Source organism: Acartia tonsa, chromosome 9 (assembly GCF_053477335.1).
Source record: "Acartia tonsa isolate MP-2025a chromosome 9, ASM5347733v1, whole genome shotgun sequence".
Lineage (NCBI taxonomy): Eukaryota > Metazoa > Arthropoda > Copepoda > Calanoida > Acartiidae > Acartia > Acartia tonsa.
The window spans coordinates 42,695,864-42,714,605 of record NC_137268.1 but is presented as its reverse complement, the minus strand read 5'-3'; the positions used below and the strand labels follow the sequence as shown (position 1 = coordinate 42,714,605).

General features: G+C 31.9%; 1 protein-coding gene across 1 annotated transcript in view; it reads left to right on the top strand.

Moving 5' to 3' along the window:
- Window positions 1–18,742, top strand: part of LOC145327552 (uncharacterized) — a 119,696-nt gene that overhangs the window by 77,190 nt on the left and 23,764 nt on the right. The window contains exons 3-4 of the mRNA XM_080171095.1: window positions 4,662–4,722; window positions 13,789–14,122. Coding sequence (XP_080027221.1) covers window positions 4,662–4,722; window positions 13,789–14,122 — 395 coding nt within the window. The remainder of the gene's footprint in view (window positions 1–4,661; window positions 4,723–13,788; window positions 14,123–18,742) is intronic.

The window sequence follows — 18,742 nt, the reverse complement described above, 5'->3', positions numbered from 1 at the left end:
GACTCTGCCCCTGGCATCTAGGGGCTCTGTATTCAAATGAGCAGAAAAGGACTAGAAAAAAAAGGCTTAAAACCATCCAAAGCCTTATTTCCAAAAAAAAAAGACTGAAACAATCACGGGAACTATGTGAAGCTTTCCTGAAATGTAGAACTCAATCACTTCAGTGGTTAAGCTACAAAAACCTTATTACTTCATATAATAGAACTAGCGGCTTCGCCTCTAGCCTCTAGGGGCTATGCCCCAAGAGGTAATTAAAAAATTCATCATCATCATTGCCTTTTAGTTCTCGGCAGAACGTAGGCCATGCACAATCTCTCCAATCTTCCTTTGTTTGGGCACGTTTTGAGGCATTGCTGAAGGATGGAATTTTCTTATCTTTCAGTTCACTTAAGAGTTCCCTCCTCCAGGTTGTTTTTGGTCTACCTGATTTCCTCTTTCCTATGTGGGGGTTCCAAGTCAAGGCTTGATTGGTTATATCATCATGCCCTTTCCTTAGAGTGTGCCCCAACCATCTCCATTTTCTCTGTTTTTTTGTCAGTTTAAATAGAAATTAAAAAAATAGAAATTAAAAATTAAGTACTACTGGTGCTGCCAGTAGTTACATGTGAACTAACTTCCCCATAAACAAAAAAATGAGGTGGAATTTTTTTTTGTTTTTGGGGGTTTGGGGGTGTCTCATCCCACAATAAAACAGCTTAAAACCACCACAGGACCAATAGGTATATACCCTGAAGAGTAGAATCCGATCGGTTCAGTGGTTACCGAGATCTTAAGGGACGGACAGACAGACAGACTTGAGGCATCAAGCTACTTTGTATTATAGATAGACATCAAGATAGATAATACAAATTACATGCACTATGCCTGCATTCCTTTCAATAATGTTTGTGCCAATATATACCTAGCTATCTATCTAGATAGTTAGAAAGATAGATATTGCATATTTCATGATGTGCTTGATATATTTGAATTATATTTGTGCCAATATCAGTGGGCTGTTCCTTTAATCCTCTGTAACAGAAGTAACACAATGGATAAACACTTGTCCTAACTAAAACTTTACTGTTATTATTTATAATCAGAATCAAGGAACCAATATTGGCGGCTTAGCAACAAAGATATGTGTATCACTATGTCACTATAGTCTAAAATTCAAACTTGATGGCCATTCTTAAAAATATTATTTTTATCATTTTATATGTTGAAATACTAATGGCACGAAATCAAATATTAGGCTTAATTGCTATGAAATGTTAATTGAGCCTTTTATTTTATGCCCTGGACAAGATCATATTTATGCCGGTCTAAATGTATTTATAGAAGCTCTTTATAGTACCTTTAAATAAAGGGGATAAATTTCAAAACTTTTGGCCAAAGCATCCCGAATGACGTTATAAAAGAGGCACTATAAAGAGTTTCTTTCTAAAAAGTTGCACATTTTGGCTCATTGTGAATTAAGGATGCTTAGTTATGCAAAAGATGTGCATGAGTTTTTGTAAGCATTTGTCATTTCAGCTGCTCTTCTTCAAGGAAAATATAAACTTTAAGTTTTGATCGATTGTTGTGCTTTAAAATTTAAACAAGGGCAATTATATAAATTTGCAGTACAAGAAAATTAAAAAAATCCACATAGTTTTTAAAATTATTTTATCAATTCTATAATGTGACATTTTCTATAGATGTTTTATTTAAATTTGTGTAATTACACATGAATAAATAATAAAAGATATTGTCATTTTTGAAAAAAAACTCAACTTTTAATTGCATGTTTATTTGCTCAGTATTAAACAGCTGAGAACTTTTTGTATTTATAAATAAAATTTATTTATTAATTCAATAATTTCTTAGTATTTTGGCTGCAGTTATTTTAATAGTAACCAATTCATACTACTTAGTATTACTTTTGGATTCCCAGTAGTAATGTTAAAAAAAATATCTTTTATTTTTAATATTTCTTTTACAACAATGTATTTTTACTACACACATTTTATTATTGATTTTTAGCATATCAAATATTTTTTTCAAAAATATTGATCCATTAAATGGCTTAAATTAATATACAAGAATGTGTTTTTATTTGCACATTAAGACCAGTTAAATTAAATTCCTATGATTGATTTTTTTGTGCACATTTTTGCAACAATGTGTATTAAGGATGCTTAGTTATGCAAAAGATGTGCTGGTGTATTTTTAGAAAATAATGACCAATCAAATTTCTATGATTAATGTAAGAATGTGATTTTTTGCACATTTTTGTAACATTGTGTATTAAGGATGCTTAGCTATTCAAAAGATGTGCTGGTGTATTTTTAGAAAATATTGACCAATCAAATTTCTATGATTAATGTAAGAATGTGATTTTTTGCACATTTTTGCAACAATGTGTATTAAGGATGCTTAGTTATGCAAAAGATGTGCTGGTGTATTTTTAGAAAATATTGACCAATCAAATTTCTATGATTAATGTAAGAATGTGATTTTTTGCACATTTTTGTAACATTGTGTATTAAGGATGCTTAGTTATTCAAAAGATGTGCTGGTGTATTTTTAGAAAATATTGACCAATCAAATTTCTCTGATTAATGTAAGAATGTAATTTTTTGCACATTTTTGTAACATTGTGTATTAAGGATGCTTAGTTATGCAAAAGATGCGCATGTGTATTTGCAAGTGTCTCTTTGCCAATACCAAAGTTGTCCTGTTCAAGTACATAATGTTCTTTGATGCTCGGGACGATACTAGTTTGATAAGTATTAAAACAATTATTACAACATGCAGAGGCAGTAAAGCTGACAGTCGAATAGACATGACTCATTGAAAATTTGGGAATAAATAGTGTAATAGTTGATATCATTACTCATTGGCTAGTGTTCAAAATACTGTTGAGCCTAATTTATAAAGCATCATGAAGTTTCTACCTAATTATAAAGAGGATAGTCGTCTATCTTTTATAGCAGACGATGAAATATTTTGTCAGCCGGTAGTTGAATTGAAGTGTATTTTTAATGTATATTGTATAAGTAAGATTTTTTTATTTTTTAAAAGTATATCGCCAAACAATAAACAAATTGAGTTATCCATTTAAGGAAAACAGCCCATAGTCCGTGAGAAGGTTTTAGGCTAGTCTTCGTATTTTCTTTTCTCCTTCATATACAAATTCCAATATATATTAGTGGTTTAGCCGCTATTCTTATAACCAGGAACAAAATTTAGAATGAAAGTTTTTTTCTGTGAATTACTCTGATACAAATGTAACTACTTAAAAACCACATACTTTTGCCTACTTGAGCAAAACATTGATACTTGCGAATATTTGCTAACAATTCTTCCTGTTGTGCGTGTGTGCAAACAAAACTACGACAGACAACCATGATAGAATCGGCCAATCTAGTTAAAACCTTACTGTAAAAATATTTATATATTCTATGTTAAATAAAAAGCATTCTATCAATTCAAAATGCAATTATGAATTACTGACAAAGTCTTGTACATATTCAAGTATAGAGTAGCTGCGCTCCGGGAGGGAAAAACATTGGGATATAAATTATGCTAGCACCCGAAGTTTTGTCACCTTCTCATTCGTTGGCTTAAAACTTTATTAACTTTTATAAAATCTTGGTTGGTTGGTTTAAAACATTTATCAAAAATGTCAACCATAATGAGATCTACAGAAAGATAATTTGATTTTTGATTATTTTCAAAGGAAAGTACATCAATTTAACTTCCATTTTCCTAACCCCTAAGGTCTTTAAGCTGCACTACTTAACACTGCACTGCTATTCACTGAAATTAATGATTTTATTGGCATACTTTGATGTTCCTACGAACATCCTTTTTCCTTCCCCCTTTCTTAGACCAACTTTTAGTGTTTTATATACTTCCTTAGAGAAATAGATGGGTTGGATAGATAGATAGATGGGTAGATTGATAGATTGATATACAGACAGATAATAAGTTTTTCCTTCCCCCTTTCTTAGACCAACTTTTAGTGTTTTATATACTTCCTTAGAGAAATAGATGGGTTGGATAGATAGATAGATGGGTAGATTGATAGATTGATATACAGACAGATAATAACTTTTCTCGTATTCATTCGAATCCGGTGGATAAGAACTGGTTCTCATCTACACGAAAAAAACTATGTCTAGCATCGTATTATATCCAGCTTGCACAATATATATAAAAATGCACAATCATAAGATTAAAACCAGTTTTTTTATCCCATTCCTTCGGCACCTCGGGGCTAAAAAAACTGGTTTTAATCTTATAATTGTACATTCTATATCCGCGGAAAGCGGTTTATAATACGATGCGAGAAATAACTATAAACACTCTCTTTTACCCCTCCCCCTCAAACAAAAGCTTGGACCTAATTGGAGCTCATTTAAAAATAGTCCACCATTGCCTTAATGGAAACAGCTGTATCGTACACCTATTCTAGTGGCTGCGCCCTTAGCATCTAGAGGCTCTGTATTTGAAAGTTTGAAAAAATAGTTTCAATTTTAAAATAAGATAGCCTAAATCCATCCCGAGACTGATTTGAATCTTCCAAAAATAATTAACTCAACCGTTTCATCTGTTGTTGAGATAGTAAGCGTCACACAGATGAAAAAAAAATAATTTTCCTAATGATGTACTAACCTATTTTTTTATTATTTCAGGCCATATTGGAGGTTTACATGCGCCGAAAGAGTTACGAGTTTTGGCCAGGAACAAATTAAGGTAAGACACTTTGATTTAAAGAACCTTTTTCTGGGTGCTACTGTAACAGAAGCTATTCTACAACTGGAGTTATTATGCTAGTTGGTCCGTCCTTTGTTAACTATACTATCTTAAACTACTTTCAGCTATTAATATTTAAATCTTGAATTGATTGTAATAAAATATACCATTTAGAAAATGATATATTTGAATATGCAAATATTTTTCAATATAATTATAAATTTTGGTGGCTTGTTATTGCTAGGCCGCTACTTAGGGACATACTTGTTCTTTTTTATTCAAGATTTTGAAAATCATCGCAAACAAAGTACTAATAGAAATGGTATGAATTTACTTCCGCAGATGTTTTACATTAAATCAGAACATCAGAACCGCATAGTAATATTTGCTGTTTCAAAATCATTATTTAACGTCATTATCTATTATTTATTTTGTCTTTTTTTGCTATTATGAAATACTTTTACGGATGTGATAATATGCGAAATATGTTAAGGAAGTAGATAGATAGATATATACAGATAAATAGATAGATAAAAAAAGAAAGATATACATCTAAACCGGCAAATCAGGGGTCTTATGGGATAAGACAATGGACGATAAATTAATATAATATTCCCAATTATAATATACAAAACTTCCCTTTCTTCAATTTTATCTTATTTGTGAAAAAATGTGACAACCCAATTCAGATTAATCTCAGTATCCAACGAATAACAAAACTTTGGGTACCACTTTACTTTACAGTTCAATGCCCCCCCCCCCCTCCCTGAAAATAGAAATAGAAATATATTCAACAATATGTGGTTACATCAAATTCATTTCAATTCAATTTATTATTCCAGAAAATGCCATAATTTTGGCTTTTTCGGTTTTTAAATTCAATTGGTGGTTCAAAAAAGAATCATAGAGTTTTATGGGGAAAAAAGATAGATGAAACATTGAAGCATTCTTTAAATAAATTTTTGTCGCCCATGAAAACTAAATGAAAGTTTTTATTGGTGACACTTTATGGATATATGTTACACCAGATTTTCATGTTCTCTATTAAAGTAAAACTCGCAGCTGGCTAAAATATCGATTTCCCCTTCCACCCCTTTAACCCATCCCCTCCTCACCTACTGGATGTACGAACTGACCAATAAACGAGTTCAATGTTGACGACAATTTGACCCCTGTCATAATATCCACTTATATGTATATCCTAAAAATAATATTAAATCCAATAAGAGGTTTTTTGAGAGGTCTAACATTAATAGGTCTAATTTTAAATTGGCCAAAATTTAATTCTAATTGACCGAGTTCTTAAATTCCAGATTCGCCATAATTTTATGGATATATCCGGGGGATGTACTGAATTTTAGTTTCCGAAAGTGTACCTAGCTTCCGCGTCCTATCTCATTATTTACTACTAGCTAAAAAAGCTTCAAACTTCGACACAAAAATCAAAATTTGAAAAATTAAAATTTTGAATGTATAATGTATAAATCGTTTATAAATTATATTTCTTTTCCCTTTGACCGGAGTAGCTGAAAATAGCGCTTGCAATAATTGGTTATCTGCTTTAGGGAAATTAGGGAAGCAAAAGGCAATCCATTTTCAGCACACCATCACAGGGATAGTAAGGGATAAGACAATGGATGTGAAGTTGAAATTACCCAAGCTGGAAATTAAGATTATTGGTTGAGAAGTTTAAGCACTGCTAGTTTTACCCAACCAATCAAGATTTAATAAGAAGTACCCAGGGTTTTCATGCTAACGAGTATAAAAACTTTGGGTACTAGTATAATTCACAGTCCAATGACTCCTCTATCTCCTCCCAAGGCATATACAAAAGTACATTAAAAAACACAAAAATGAACAGTAAAATATAAAGCAGACAGAAAGATACCCTTGTTATTTAGAAGCTGCGCTTCTTAAATGATTTAGATGTTGTTAGTCCTTGTTTTAGCGTAAAGTCTGATTTATTGATTTCAACTGATATGGATTAGATAAACGTACGCATTTTTTTTGAGTGCCACAGTGAGAAAAAAAGTAGAAATCGTAACCTTTAATAGCATTCCAAATAAAAAATCACCAGAGAGAGAGGGGACAGTGGGCTGTTTATTACACTTATTACACTAGTCCCCAAAGTTTTAAAATAACGTTTTCTCATTCGTTAGCTTAACAACTTTGGGTCTTTAGTGAGTTTTGATTTGTTGGTTAATTAAGTTGAGTGTTCAAACGTTTTAATGACTAATCTTAATCTACAAGAGGGGTAATTTGTGAATCACTACTGGGGATGTACATCAATTTATCAGCCATTGTCTTGTCCCTTCAGATTTCTAAAGGCATATATTTGTATTGATTAGGAGAATCTTCACAATAAATTTAAGTATTCCTTCTCGTGTAGCATCTGAGAAGTTAGCCAGAATGACAGACAGACAGACAGATAAAGAAAGATAGAGAGAAAGAGAAGAGAGAGTGAGAGATACAGACAGACAGACTGAGAAGATAAGATTTTTTATGAATTCCAATTTTTTCTACTGTGTTTTGGGAGGTTATCTTTAACTAAGGAAGAGAAGGAATGATTTTTTAAAAATCATTTGTAAAGATATCATTTTGTTAGATAAGAGATATCATATAAAAACAGGGATAATTAGTTCCATAAAAAGCGCCTAAGGCGTGCTTTTGGCGTTTTGTAAGGTGGGGGAATATACCCCCTCCCCCCCCCTTGATCATTTCCAGTATATTTCAATCTCCTAATACTAAAATTAAAATTAAACTTTCCGTAGGGTGGGGGGGGGGGGGGGTTGTGGATAGCAATCTTTTTAACTTTACCTCCCCCATAGAAAAAAAAATCAAAAGGGGTTTTAGTTACAATCCTCCATCTATTGTTTTTTTTTCTAATTAATAGCGCAGCGATAACAAGGAAAACTGTAGAAGAGCAAACTGTAATAAAATAAATAGAAAAGCTTTTAAATTTGATAAAATTTTATCCATGAAGTGAAGAAAATTATAGAAAAGAAAATAATATCTTTCAAACAGAAGTAGATTTTAGTTAATTTCTCAACACACAAATTCACGGACGGGCCTGAATTATAGAGTAGCTGCGCTACTTAGAAATATATAGATAGATAGATAGAAAAAAATAATTTATAAAACATATGATAACGATATCAGTTAAGATAATTGTTTTTCAATAATTTATTTTTTTTATCAGATAAAAGAGACTTCGCCCCTCGACCTAATAGCTTAAAACCTTCTCACCTAACGCGCATATGTATTAGATAGATAGATATGTAAATGAATTATAAATAGATCTTTTAAAAAGTAGGAAATACAAGATATATAATAAGACGGATAGGTAGATAAATAGATAGATAGATAGATAGACATTGTCACTTCCCGTTATGCAACCCTTAATAAGTATTGTTCGTTAAATATGGGGCGCATAGGGAAACGTCAATGAAAAGGCAGAGAGAGAGAGGGAGAGAGAGAGAGAGAGAGAGAGAGAGAGAGAAAGAGAGAGAGAGAGAGAGAGAGAGAGAGATATATGTTTTTTTATTTTTACAAAAAAAATTTAATACTTAAAAAATATACTCTACATATAAGAAGAACAAACAAATATAAATATTTTAAAAAGTGTAGTCATAATGTCAATTGTGTACTGTAGGATAATTGACGTGCACAGGTATCTTTTTTTGGGTGGGGGTGGCGGTTGTAAACTTGAGGAGGTGAAAAGTGAGAGAAGAAGGCATCTAATGCTAATTTTTCATGTTTTTTTTAATAATTAAAATAGCACGCCAAGGTATAGGCAAATACTATCTTAAAATGCTATAATAGTTGTTTCTCGCATCGTATTATATAAAACGATGCTAGACATAGTTTTTTCGTATGGATGAGAACCGGTTCTTATCCACCGAATTCGAATGAATACGAGAAAACTAATTATCTTTATTTAGCAGGTTTTGTGCTATTTGATAAATTAGCTGGATTATGAAAACATAGGGTGGGTGATCCTTCATCAAGAATTACGTTCGGGTGTCGTCCCATATTTCGAGCAATAAAATCAAGGTTTTCATATCAAAGGATGCACCAAAAAATAAAAGCACTGTATTTAAGCTTTTAAAGCATTTTTGGCTTTTTCAAGCTATTTTTGCAACCAAGAAAATAATTTTAAATCTAGGGATCTCACAACCCACTAAAGAAAGAGAGAGAAAAGCGAAAGAGAGAAAGAAAAAAGAAAAAAGAGAGAAAGAGAATAAATGAAAAAGGGAGAAATATGAAAAAATTGAAAAAAAAGAATAGATAAAAAAAGAAAGAAAGAAAGAAAGATGGAAAGAAAAAGCGAGAGAGAGAGAGAGAGAGAGAGAGAGAGAGAGAAAGAAAAAAGAAAAACAAAAGAAAGAGAGAGAGAGACAGAGAGAGTTAAAGAGATAGAAAGAGAAAGAACAAAAAGTTAAAGGCTGTAAATTATGAGATATGATAAAATTCCTACTATATTTTCTCGTATTCATTCGAATCCGGTGGATAGGAACCGGTTCTCATCCATACGAAAAAACTATGTCTAGCATCGTATTATATCCAGCTTTCTACGAATATAGAAATGTACAATCATAAGATTAAAAATAGTTTTTTTAGCCGGTGACTTCGTCACCTCGGGGCTAAAAAAACTAGTTTTAATCTCATAATTGTACATTCTATATCCGCGGAAAGCCGTTTATAATACGATGCGAGAAATAACTATTAAAAACCTTGATGTTGAAAAAACATATAAGAGAGCTCTAAAACTGCTTCCTCTTAGCGCCATTTTTATTGGAAGGTTTTTATATAAAAAATTTATCGCATTTTTTTTTCTCTACTTGCGTTCATACAATTAATTAGGGGGGTGGGATAACGGGGATTGATGAAGGGGAGTTGTTATTTTCGCCACCTACAAGTTTCGCTTTATTAGAGTACATGATAATCTGGTGTAAGATCCAAGTAATAATAAATTCATTAACATAAATCATAATTTAAAAACTGAACTTAGTTGATGTGTGCCTTAAAGATGATGAGTAAAGACGTGCATTTTTTGCAGGGATATTAAGGGATAGGACAATTTATACGAAATTCATGTACATCTCCAATTATGTTAAATAAAATTACCTTTTATATAGATAAAGAAAATTGCCTTTTAAGGACTCCCCCCCCCCGCCAACATTTTTAAAACTAAATTGAAACTAGGGGGGGGGGAGTCATATGCCTCACTGTTGCTAGGGGGGTGGATATCCCTGCAGGGCCTATACCTGCTGTGCTTTAATCCTGCAGGTATAACCAGTACCCAATATAACCTAACCTAACCTGACCTAAAGTAATAAACAAACTAACCGAAATATACCCCCAACAGTTATTTTATTTTTTTTAAAATTAATTCTGGGGGTTTCTGTGCTCGGTTAGATTGAGGTAAATGGCCTGATTTTAACATGTTTAAAATACTTTTCTCTGTCTTTGAGTAACTTCCCGTTTTGCAAATTTTAATAAGCAACTTATGAATAGATAAAAAGATACATAGATAGATAGTATAGGAAGAGGACTAGATAGGGGACATAGATAAAAATATACATACTTAGATAAGAGATAATAGTAAGAGAGCTAATTAAGGGAGCAGTTAATCTATAATACAAAGTAGAACGATGTCTGTCCGTCTGAAGCTTAAGATCTCAGTAACCACTGAACCAATCGGATTCTACTCTTCAGGGTATACACCTATTGGTCCTGTGGTGGTTTTAAGCTAATTTCTTGGGGGTTGGGACACACACAAACCCCCCAAAAATGAACCCCCCCCCAAAAAAAAAAAAAAATTCTGAGGAAACTACTTCACATAAAATTAGCAGCACCAGAATTTTTTTTTATTTCTTTTTAAATTACCTCATGGGGCTTTGCCCCTAGAGCTAGAAGCAAAGCCACTATTTAAAAATAAATAAATAGTAGTAAAAAATCTGGGTACTTAATTAGATATTAATTATGTTGGACTAAGTACAAAGTAGCAGTGTCCAAACTTTTACCCCAATATTGTTAATTACCAAAATGGGACTTTGTTGATCATCTTGTATATTGTACTGGTCCCCAAAGTTTTAAAAACTGTGGGTACTTTAATCAATTATTGATTCGTTGCAACGAATTATCAGAATTTAAACTATGAAACCATTAATTTTAATCTACAGAAGAGGTAATTTTGTTTGTCATCATTGGAGATGTACATCAATTTATCGTCCATTGGCATATCCCTTATATAAGATCTTTAGTAATTTTAATGATATACCTTTAAAGGACATAAAAGACAATTAAATTTTAGTCAACATTAATTAAACTTAATTTCCAAGGCTAGAGAAGATTTAAATGATTCTACCCAGAAAAATTAGGTTAACAAGGACAAATATTTCAGAAGGTGGCGTTTACAGCAGGGATTTAAAGGGATAAGACAATGGTTGATAAATCAATCTACATATCCAATGATGATATATAAAATTACCTCTTCTTGAGATAAATATTAGTGGTTGAAACGTTTGAACACTCAACTTAATGAACCAACCGATCAAAAATAAATGAGAGTGCCCTTAGTCAACGAATAAGAAAAAGTTATAATATTATACTAATGTAAAAAAACAGCCTAATGCCTCCCCCCCCCCTTTCTATGTAATACGAGTATAAATGCTATCTATCTATTTCTAATCGTCCTTTTTAATGACTGCTTTGGAATGTTTAATCTAAGCCCTGATTGTATTTTTCAGGATTCAGATAGGTCACAGGCGTCCCCTAGCCTTTAGGAGCTCCGTTTTAAGAATATCCAATTTAGTATTTTATTATTGATTTGATATTTTAAATTAAGCCTAATGTAAAATTTTTCCTTAACCAACACTAAAATTCTTATTGATAATCACTAGAATGCATACTAGCTTTGTTTTACTTTAAAAACTCCTTTTTTTGCAATAAAAATTCGGTGAAAGATTGATTTCCAGTCCATTGTCTTATCCCTATTACTCTGCATGTTTTTCAGAGAAAAAGGGACAATGGGCTGTTTTTTTTACAGTAGTTCCCAAACTTTTATAAATAATAACATTTTATTCGTGGGCCTAACAACTTTGGGGGCTTTAGTGAATTTTGATTTATTGTGTTTTTAAATTGAGTATTAAAACGGTTCAATCACTAATTTTACGCTACAAAGGGTCGTAATTTTGTGTATCAACATTCGGGATGTACATCAATTTATCGGCCATTGGCTGATCCCTATTACTCTGCCTGTTTTTCAGAGATAAAGGGACAATGGGCTGTTTTATTACAATAGTCCCCAAACTTTTAGAATAAGACTTTATTCATGGGCCTAACAACTTTGGGGACTTTAGTGAAATTTGATGTATTTTTTTTAATTGAGTGTTATTACGGTTCAACCACTAATTTTACGCAACTGAGGGAGTAATTTAGTGTATCAGCATTCGGGATGTACATCAATTTATCGGCCATTGTCTTATCCCTAATACTCTGGCTATTTGTAGTTAAGAATAGCTAAATACAAAGATTAAGCAAATGATTTTGGGTTGGGGTACAAAATATCATAATTTATGGGGAAAAAATCGGAAAAAAAGGATTTTATTGACATTTTTTATTTGGTTATTATGATCTCTTTTGTATCAAATAAAAGTTAGGGAGGGAGGGGATATTGGACGGTTTATTACACTAGTCCCCAAAGTTTTTAATAATGTTTTCTAATTCGTTGGTTTAACAACTTTGGTGCATTATTTGAACTTTGAATGGTTGGTTCATTATGTTGAGTGTCCAAATGTTTCAACCACTCATTGTAAACTACAAAAGGGGTAATTTTGTGTATCATCATGGGGATGTACATAAAGTTATCGGTCATTGTCTTATCCATTTATATCACTGAATAAAAGTGGTCAAGATTGACAAAAAATCGACATACCAAAAATATAAGGGTTTTTAATATTCGAATTTTAAGGTGGCTTTAGGCTATATACTTATACCCTTTTTAAAGAAAATTGTATGTTAATGTTGAAAAAACTTTTTTACATGTTTGGTCATTTTGTAGCCGTTCAAATGGTCGTATTTAGGTTAGCCGATAACATATAAGATTACTAGGTCAACATAATCGACAAAAGAGTAGTAGATATGTCAGCTCTGTTTTTTGTTTTTTCGTCAATACATGATAGTCAGGGATCTAAAGGGATAAGAAAATGGCCGAAAATTTATATACATCTCAAATGATGATACACAAAATTGTCCCATCTGTACAATTAGTAGTTGAAATGTTTGGACACTCAACTAATTGAGCAAACAAAGATTTAATAAAAGTCCCCAAAGTTGTAAAGCCAACGAATAAGAAAACGTTTTTATAAAACTTCGGGGACTAATGAAATAAACAGCCCAATGTCCACTCCCTCTCAAGAAAGTATCACTATTGTTATAAATTAGCTTTAAATATAAATTGTAATTAAAGTACTCTAGGGGTTTTACTCTATTGTGAACGTAGATCATTATCATTAAAAGTCAACAGATTTTTTAGTTTGATAAACTTAAACATTTTTAAGGTATTTATAAAATGAGTCATTTAAATTTAAGTTTTTATATTTGTGATAGATAGATATATAAAAAGATAAAAGATATAGATATAGATAGTCGTAAAGAGGAACAGAAAAAAAGAGATAGAAAAGACAAAAATAAAATCTATGAAATAATAACGATACTTTTATACCTAAACATTGAAGTCTCTATATGTTAACAACGGACAATTATGTCCATAAGTATCACAGCAGAAAACAATGTGACAATTTGCATTATTTTTCAATTTATAGCAAACATAGCTAATTTTAATTTTAAGACTTAGAATAGTTATATATCACATCGTATTGGAGAACCAGTTTTGTTAGATTCGAGTATTTATTTTATGATTTTTAAAATATTCATCATACGATGCTATGCATGATTTTTCAATACGGCATAAAAAACCGGTTCAAATCCAGCTGACATAAATCGGTTTCGATGCTTAAACGTTATTCTTTAAATCTGTAAATTTATATTTCTATTTTTCAGGTGGGCCCGAAGCACTACAGAAGCCCCGCCGGTGGGCGGCGAAAACGACAGCGATTTAGCCGCCAGCGGCGACCGATCTTTCGCCTACACAGAACGCGTTCTGTTTAGCCCGGAATCGCGCGCCCGCGTCCATTTACCGCCGGCCACCATACCCATCATTGACCGGGCTATTAATGACCGGTCAACGAACGTAAGCGGTCAGCGGTCATTCAGCGAGAGGGTCGGCCAGGCTTCGGCGGTTATCAGCGATGCAGCGGAAAGCGGCCCGTTTTCACTGCCCTTTGGGCTGCGGCTGAAAAATGGCGGTGGAAATAATGGTACTGGTGGCAGAAAGGTAATAAAACTATAATTGTTTTTCCTTCAATTTTTTCCTCTAACTATCTATTTGAGTATCTTGTTATATATATATCACTCCTCTCTATCTATCTAATAGAATTAAAAACTTTATCCTATTATCCTATGATATAAAGTAGTAAGCTTTAATTGTCTCTAGCGAAGGATCTGACTAAACGCGGAACCGATATGGACCTCCTTTTCAGTGTATCTTCTTATAGGTCCCGGGATGGTTTTAGGCCATTTTTAAATAAATGTCTGGGTATGATTTTAGGCTATGTGCTAGGGGCACCGCTACTAGTTTTATATAAAGCATATGATATGTCAGCTAATTACGCACAAAGATATCTCATATCATATACAAAATTACATAATATTTTCCTCCCTCTATAATTTGAAACCAACTAATGCAAAGTACCCAAAGTTTTTCAACCAACGAATTAGATTAAAAACTTTGTGTCCAATACTCCTTCCCCACAGAGTCCCAGAGATTCTCTTTATTTCAGATCCCTATCAGTCTGACATTTTTTTGATGGACAAAGCGAACAATTAAAAAACTTTTTATCCGCCGCCAATTCAGTGAAACATGGAATATTAATGGAGTAGTTATTTATAGCATCGTTTGATTGACAGTTTTCCGCGGATACATTTATGATTTTCCAGTATTTAAAAATTTAAGGCTTGGAAAGGTTTTGGGCTATTTAATTCCTTTACCCTTTCCTAGATGGTAGAGTTGCAGCTGCTAGTGACCAATAAACTAACAAAAATCGCTAAATAGTAAGGTTTCATTGATATCTTTTAAGAGCTTTTAGGATTTTACAGGTTAACCACCATAAGATGATAGCTTGAAAAAGGGCTGTTTTTCAGTATCCCAAATAAAGTCTTTTCCAGTATGGCTTTGAAACTGATTAATATCCGCTGGATTAGAACCAGTTCTAAGCCAGAATGAAAAATCATGGATCGTATCGTATTTTATTCAATTTTCTACGAATATAAAAATGTACAATCATAATATTAAAACCAGCTCGTACGTTTTTATATCCGCGAAAAGCTGTTTATAATACGATGCGATAAATAACTATTACAACATAATGTATTTACCCTTTTCCTATTAATTGAAATTACAATTAAATTAAACCAACAAAAACTGTTTTTGATATTGAAAAAAAAAATGATAACCTATAAAAAATAATATTTGTCCTATTTACAATAGTAAAGAAATATGCTAACGGTAGAACGCTTTTTGGTACAGAAAAAAAATAAAAACATTCGGGGAATGCTACAAAAGTGTTTAGAACCCTAGGGCCTTTTAGCTGGGTCATTTCGGATAATAATGAAATAATAGTTAATATGTTGAAATCAAAATTAAACATCAGAAGATCTTATGGAGAAAATTGGACTTAATAATTAATCTCCCCCCAAAATTCACTCATTGCACAGTTATTCCTTTGGTAGTTGCAAAAAAAAACGGCAACATAAATAGTAAATTGATTGATTTTTTGAGTTTCCAATGGCAAAATTCAGCAAATGGGAATAAGAGAAACAAAAAAAAGGAGAAAAGAATGAATAAATATTATATAAAGAAGATATAAAGATTTTAAAAGAGAATATAAAATATTAAAAGAGAAAAAAGAGACAGAGAGAGAAAAGAGAGAGGGAAGAGGGGAAAATAGAGAGAAAAAAGAGATAGGTAGATAACAAGAAAATAATTGACAGAAAAAATTGTTGTAAAAAACAACTTAAATTGTCCAAAATGCTCACCCCTATCACATACATATAATACAAAGCTAAAAGTATATTTCAAAATTTTGAGTAGGACATTCATTATAAAAAAAAAATTATAAAGAATTATACTATATAGGACGTCCAAGCTTTTAATTTTGAGGGGGAAGGGGATAAATTGAAGGGTTTCGTTGGTTTTCGGGAGGTTATCTAATATATTTTTTAAAAATTATTAGGGGTAAACACTAAACAACCCTTTACCCCCCTCTTGGACGTCTATAAACATAAGTGTATCGTTATATAGGCATTTGACCATCCGTACTTCGATATCATATCAGCTATGACAACTTTCTATTAAAGCCATATAATAGTTTTTTTAGTAGCGAAGCTACTCTATAATTCACTATGATCGTCCGTCAGTCCGTCCGTCAGTCCGTAACGCTATGGGGGAAATGGGATTTACTCAGCTCCTATAAAAGATAGAATGATGAATTTTTTTGACAACATTCCCATCATTAAGGAGCACAATTGACTATAAAACATCATTGGCGGTCGGACCGCTTTTTAGCAGGTTTTAGGCTATTTTTATATTTTTCACATTTTTCTCCATATCTTCAGTGTATATGGTCCGATTTTCCAAATTTTTTAAGTTAAGGATATAAAAATTTTATTTTCTGTCGTGTTAAGAAAACAACCATAGCGGCCAGATTGCCTTTTATAAGGTTTTTGGCTATTTTTATATGTTTTACATATTTCCTCATATCTTTGTTTTTTTTATCCAACTTTTTGGGATATCAGGATCAAAATAATTTTCCCCATTGTTATGTGCATCTTTAATGTAATTTACTATGACCAATACCATCGTCATCATACAAAATAAAACAAGGTTTCGTGTTTATTTTATCCAATAAATCTATTCTTGATTTTAATAAATACCCTTTAAATCTACTTGTACGTATTCCCATCTATAATTTTTGTGCTTCGCTACTTATGGATGTTGTCATCCTTGTTAAACATGTCAATACTTTCTCAGCCTTTTTATTATAGCTATTTATTCGATTGCATATCGGCAGTATACATTTTAAATATTCATCAGAAAAAAAATTGATTTTACGTCAGCCATGCCAACTTTTTTCTATACAATATAGTCGATATGCTAATGATCTAATGACATTATTTATGTCGACTTATAAGAATTAAGTAAAAGTGGCCATTGATGACATATTTTAAACAAAGTTTGTCTCTGTCTTGGAAGCTAAGTCTATTTGAAAACATCGGAAATTGAACTGGTCACTTTTTGACATCTTACTATTATGTATTTGAAAGCCGTTCCTATGATTTTAAATAACTCATAATCACAATATAATATCAATATTTGCCAGTTGTAACTGTGATGTCAATATGCTGTTTATGATTATTTTTAGAACCTGCTTTTTATTTTGTATTTTTTACTTGAGTGGCTACTGTATAATTTATTTATTTTTAAACAAAAATCGTGTTATTTAAAGTATATTTCCCCAGAGAGAGAGGGGACAATGGTCTGTTTATTTCACTAGACTCCAAAGTTTTATAATAACGTTTTCTTTCTTATTCGTTGGCCTAACAACTTTGGGGATTTTGATTGATCGATTATTAAATTGAGTGTTCTAACGTTTCAACCACTAATTTTCATCTACATATGGGGTAATTTTGTGCATCATCATTAGGGATGTACACCAATTTATAAGCCATTGTCTTATCCTTAATATTTCCCCCTTACTTTCAGCATCTAAAAGTGCAAACTGTTCCTGTTTTAGGACAAATGCATTGCCCCTATTAATATACATAGCAGATTTTTTAACATCTCTAGTATGAGTGGGACCCAGCAGACGTATTTTTTTCTACAATTGGGTTAGGTGTGTAAAAACGGTTGTATAAGTACAGTTCCTTTTTTTCTTTTTCATGTTATACAAGGGTAATAAAACCCTAATCTAAAACTATTCAAAGAATATGTTTTACTTTTACAAAGAAAATAATTTTTAGCAAAATATATATATACTAGCGGCCAAGCCACTATCATCAAGGGACTTTGATTCTAAGGCGTAGAGAGGGGCCAGAAATAACCTAAAACCATCAAAAGAATCAAATCTAAATGTGAAGCTTGCCTAATAAAGAAAACCAAATCGGTTCAGCAATCATTGAGATCTTAAGCTTCAGACAAAACAGATCCTTAATACTTTACACAAAAAGATTTAAACCAGCCAACGGTCAATTAAAAGCTTTAATGAATACGTATTTTCAGCAGTTTTACTAAAATTATTTTGCTGTATTTTTGTAATAACACCAATCAGAAAAAGGGCCGTCTTTTGAGTTATTTTAGCAATACACTTAAAATTAGAATATTTCAGGGGCTTAATTCACAAAATACCCACCCTTCCGCCAAATTATTTTTTGCGCTTTATGGTAGATATAGCTTTTAGTAGTATTGTCAAATTTAACCCTTAACGATAAATTGTTGCATCAATAAGGATAAAAAATACCCCTTTTTATAGATTAAAATTGTTAGTTGTAAGTGAGATAATGTGTTTTTTATACCTGTAAAATTTATTGTTCGTTGTTCCCTCCCTCCCTGCTTAAATCTTATTGATAATCTAGTTTTCTAATAAAATTTAAATATAATTTCATTTTATTTGAATTGAAAGTATTTATAACTAACACTTTTTTCTATATTTCCATATTAACTACAGTCTTATGTTGCTAAAATAAGAGCCCATTTGTTTTTTGATACATGTTTTAAATTTCAACTTTTTGGAGAATCAAGCTCTATGTTCGGTCCGCGAAAAATTGTACTTAAAAATCTTGAACATTTTGCAGAAAAAGTGTGAAATACCCAGGGAAGTAAAGGGATAAAACTATGGCC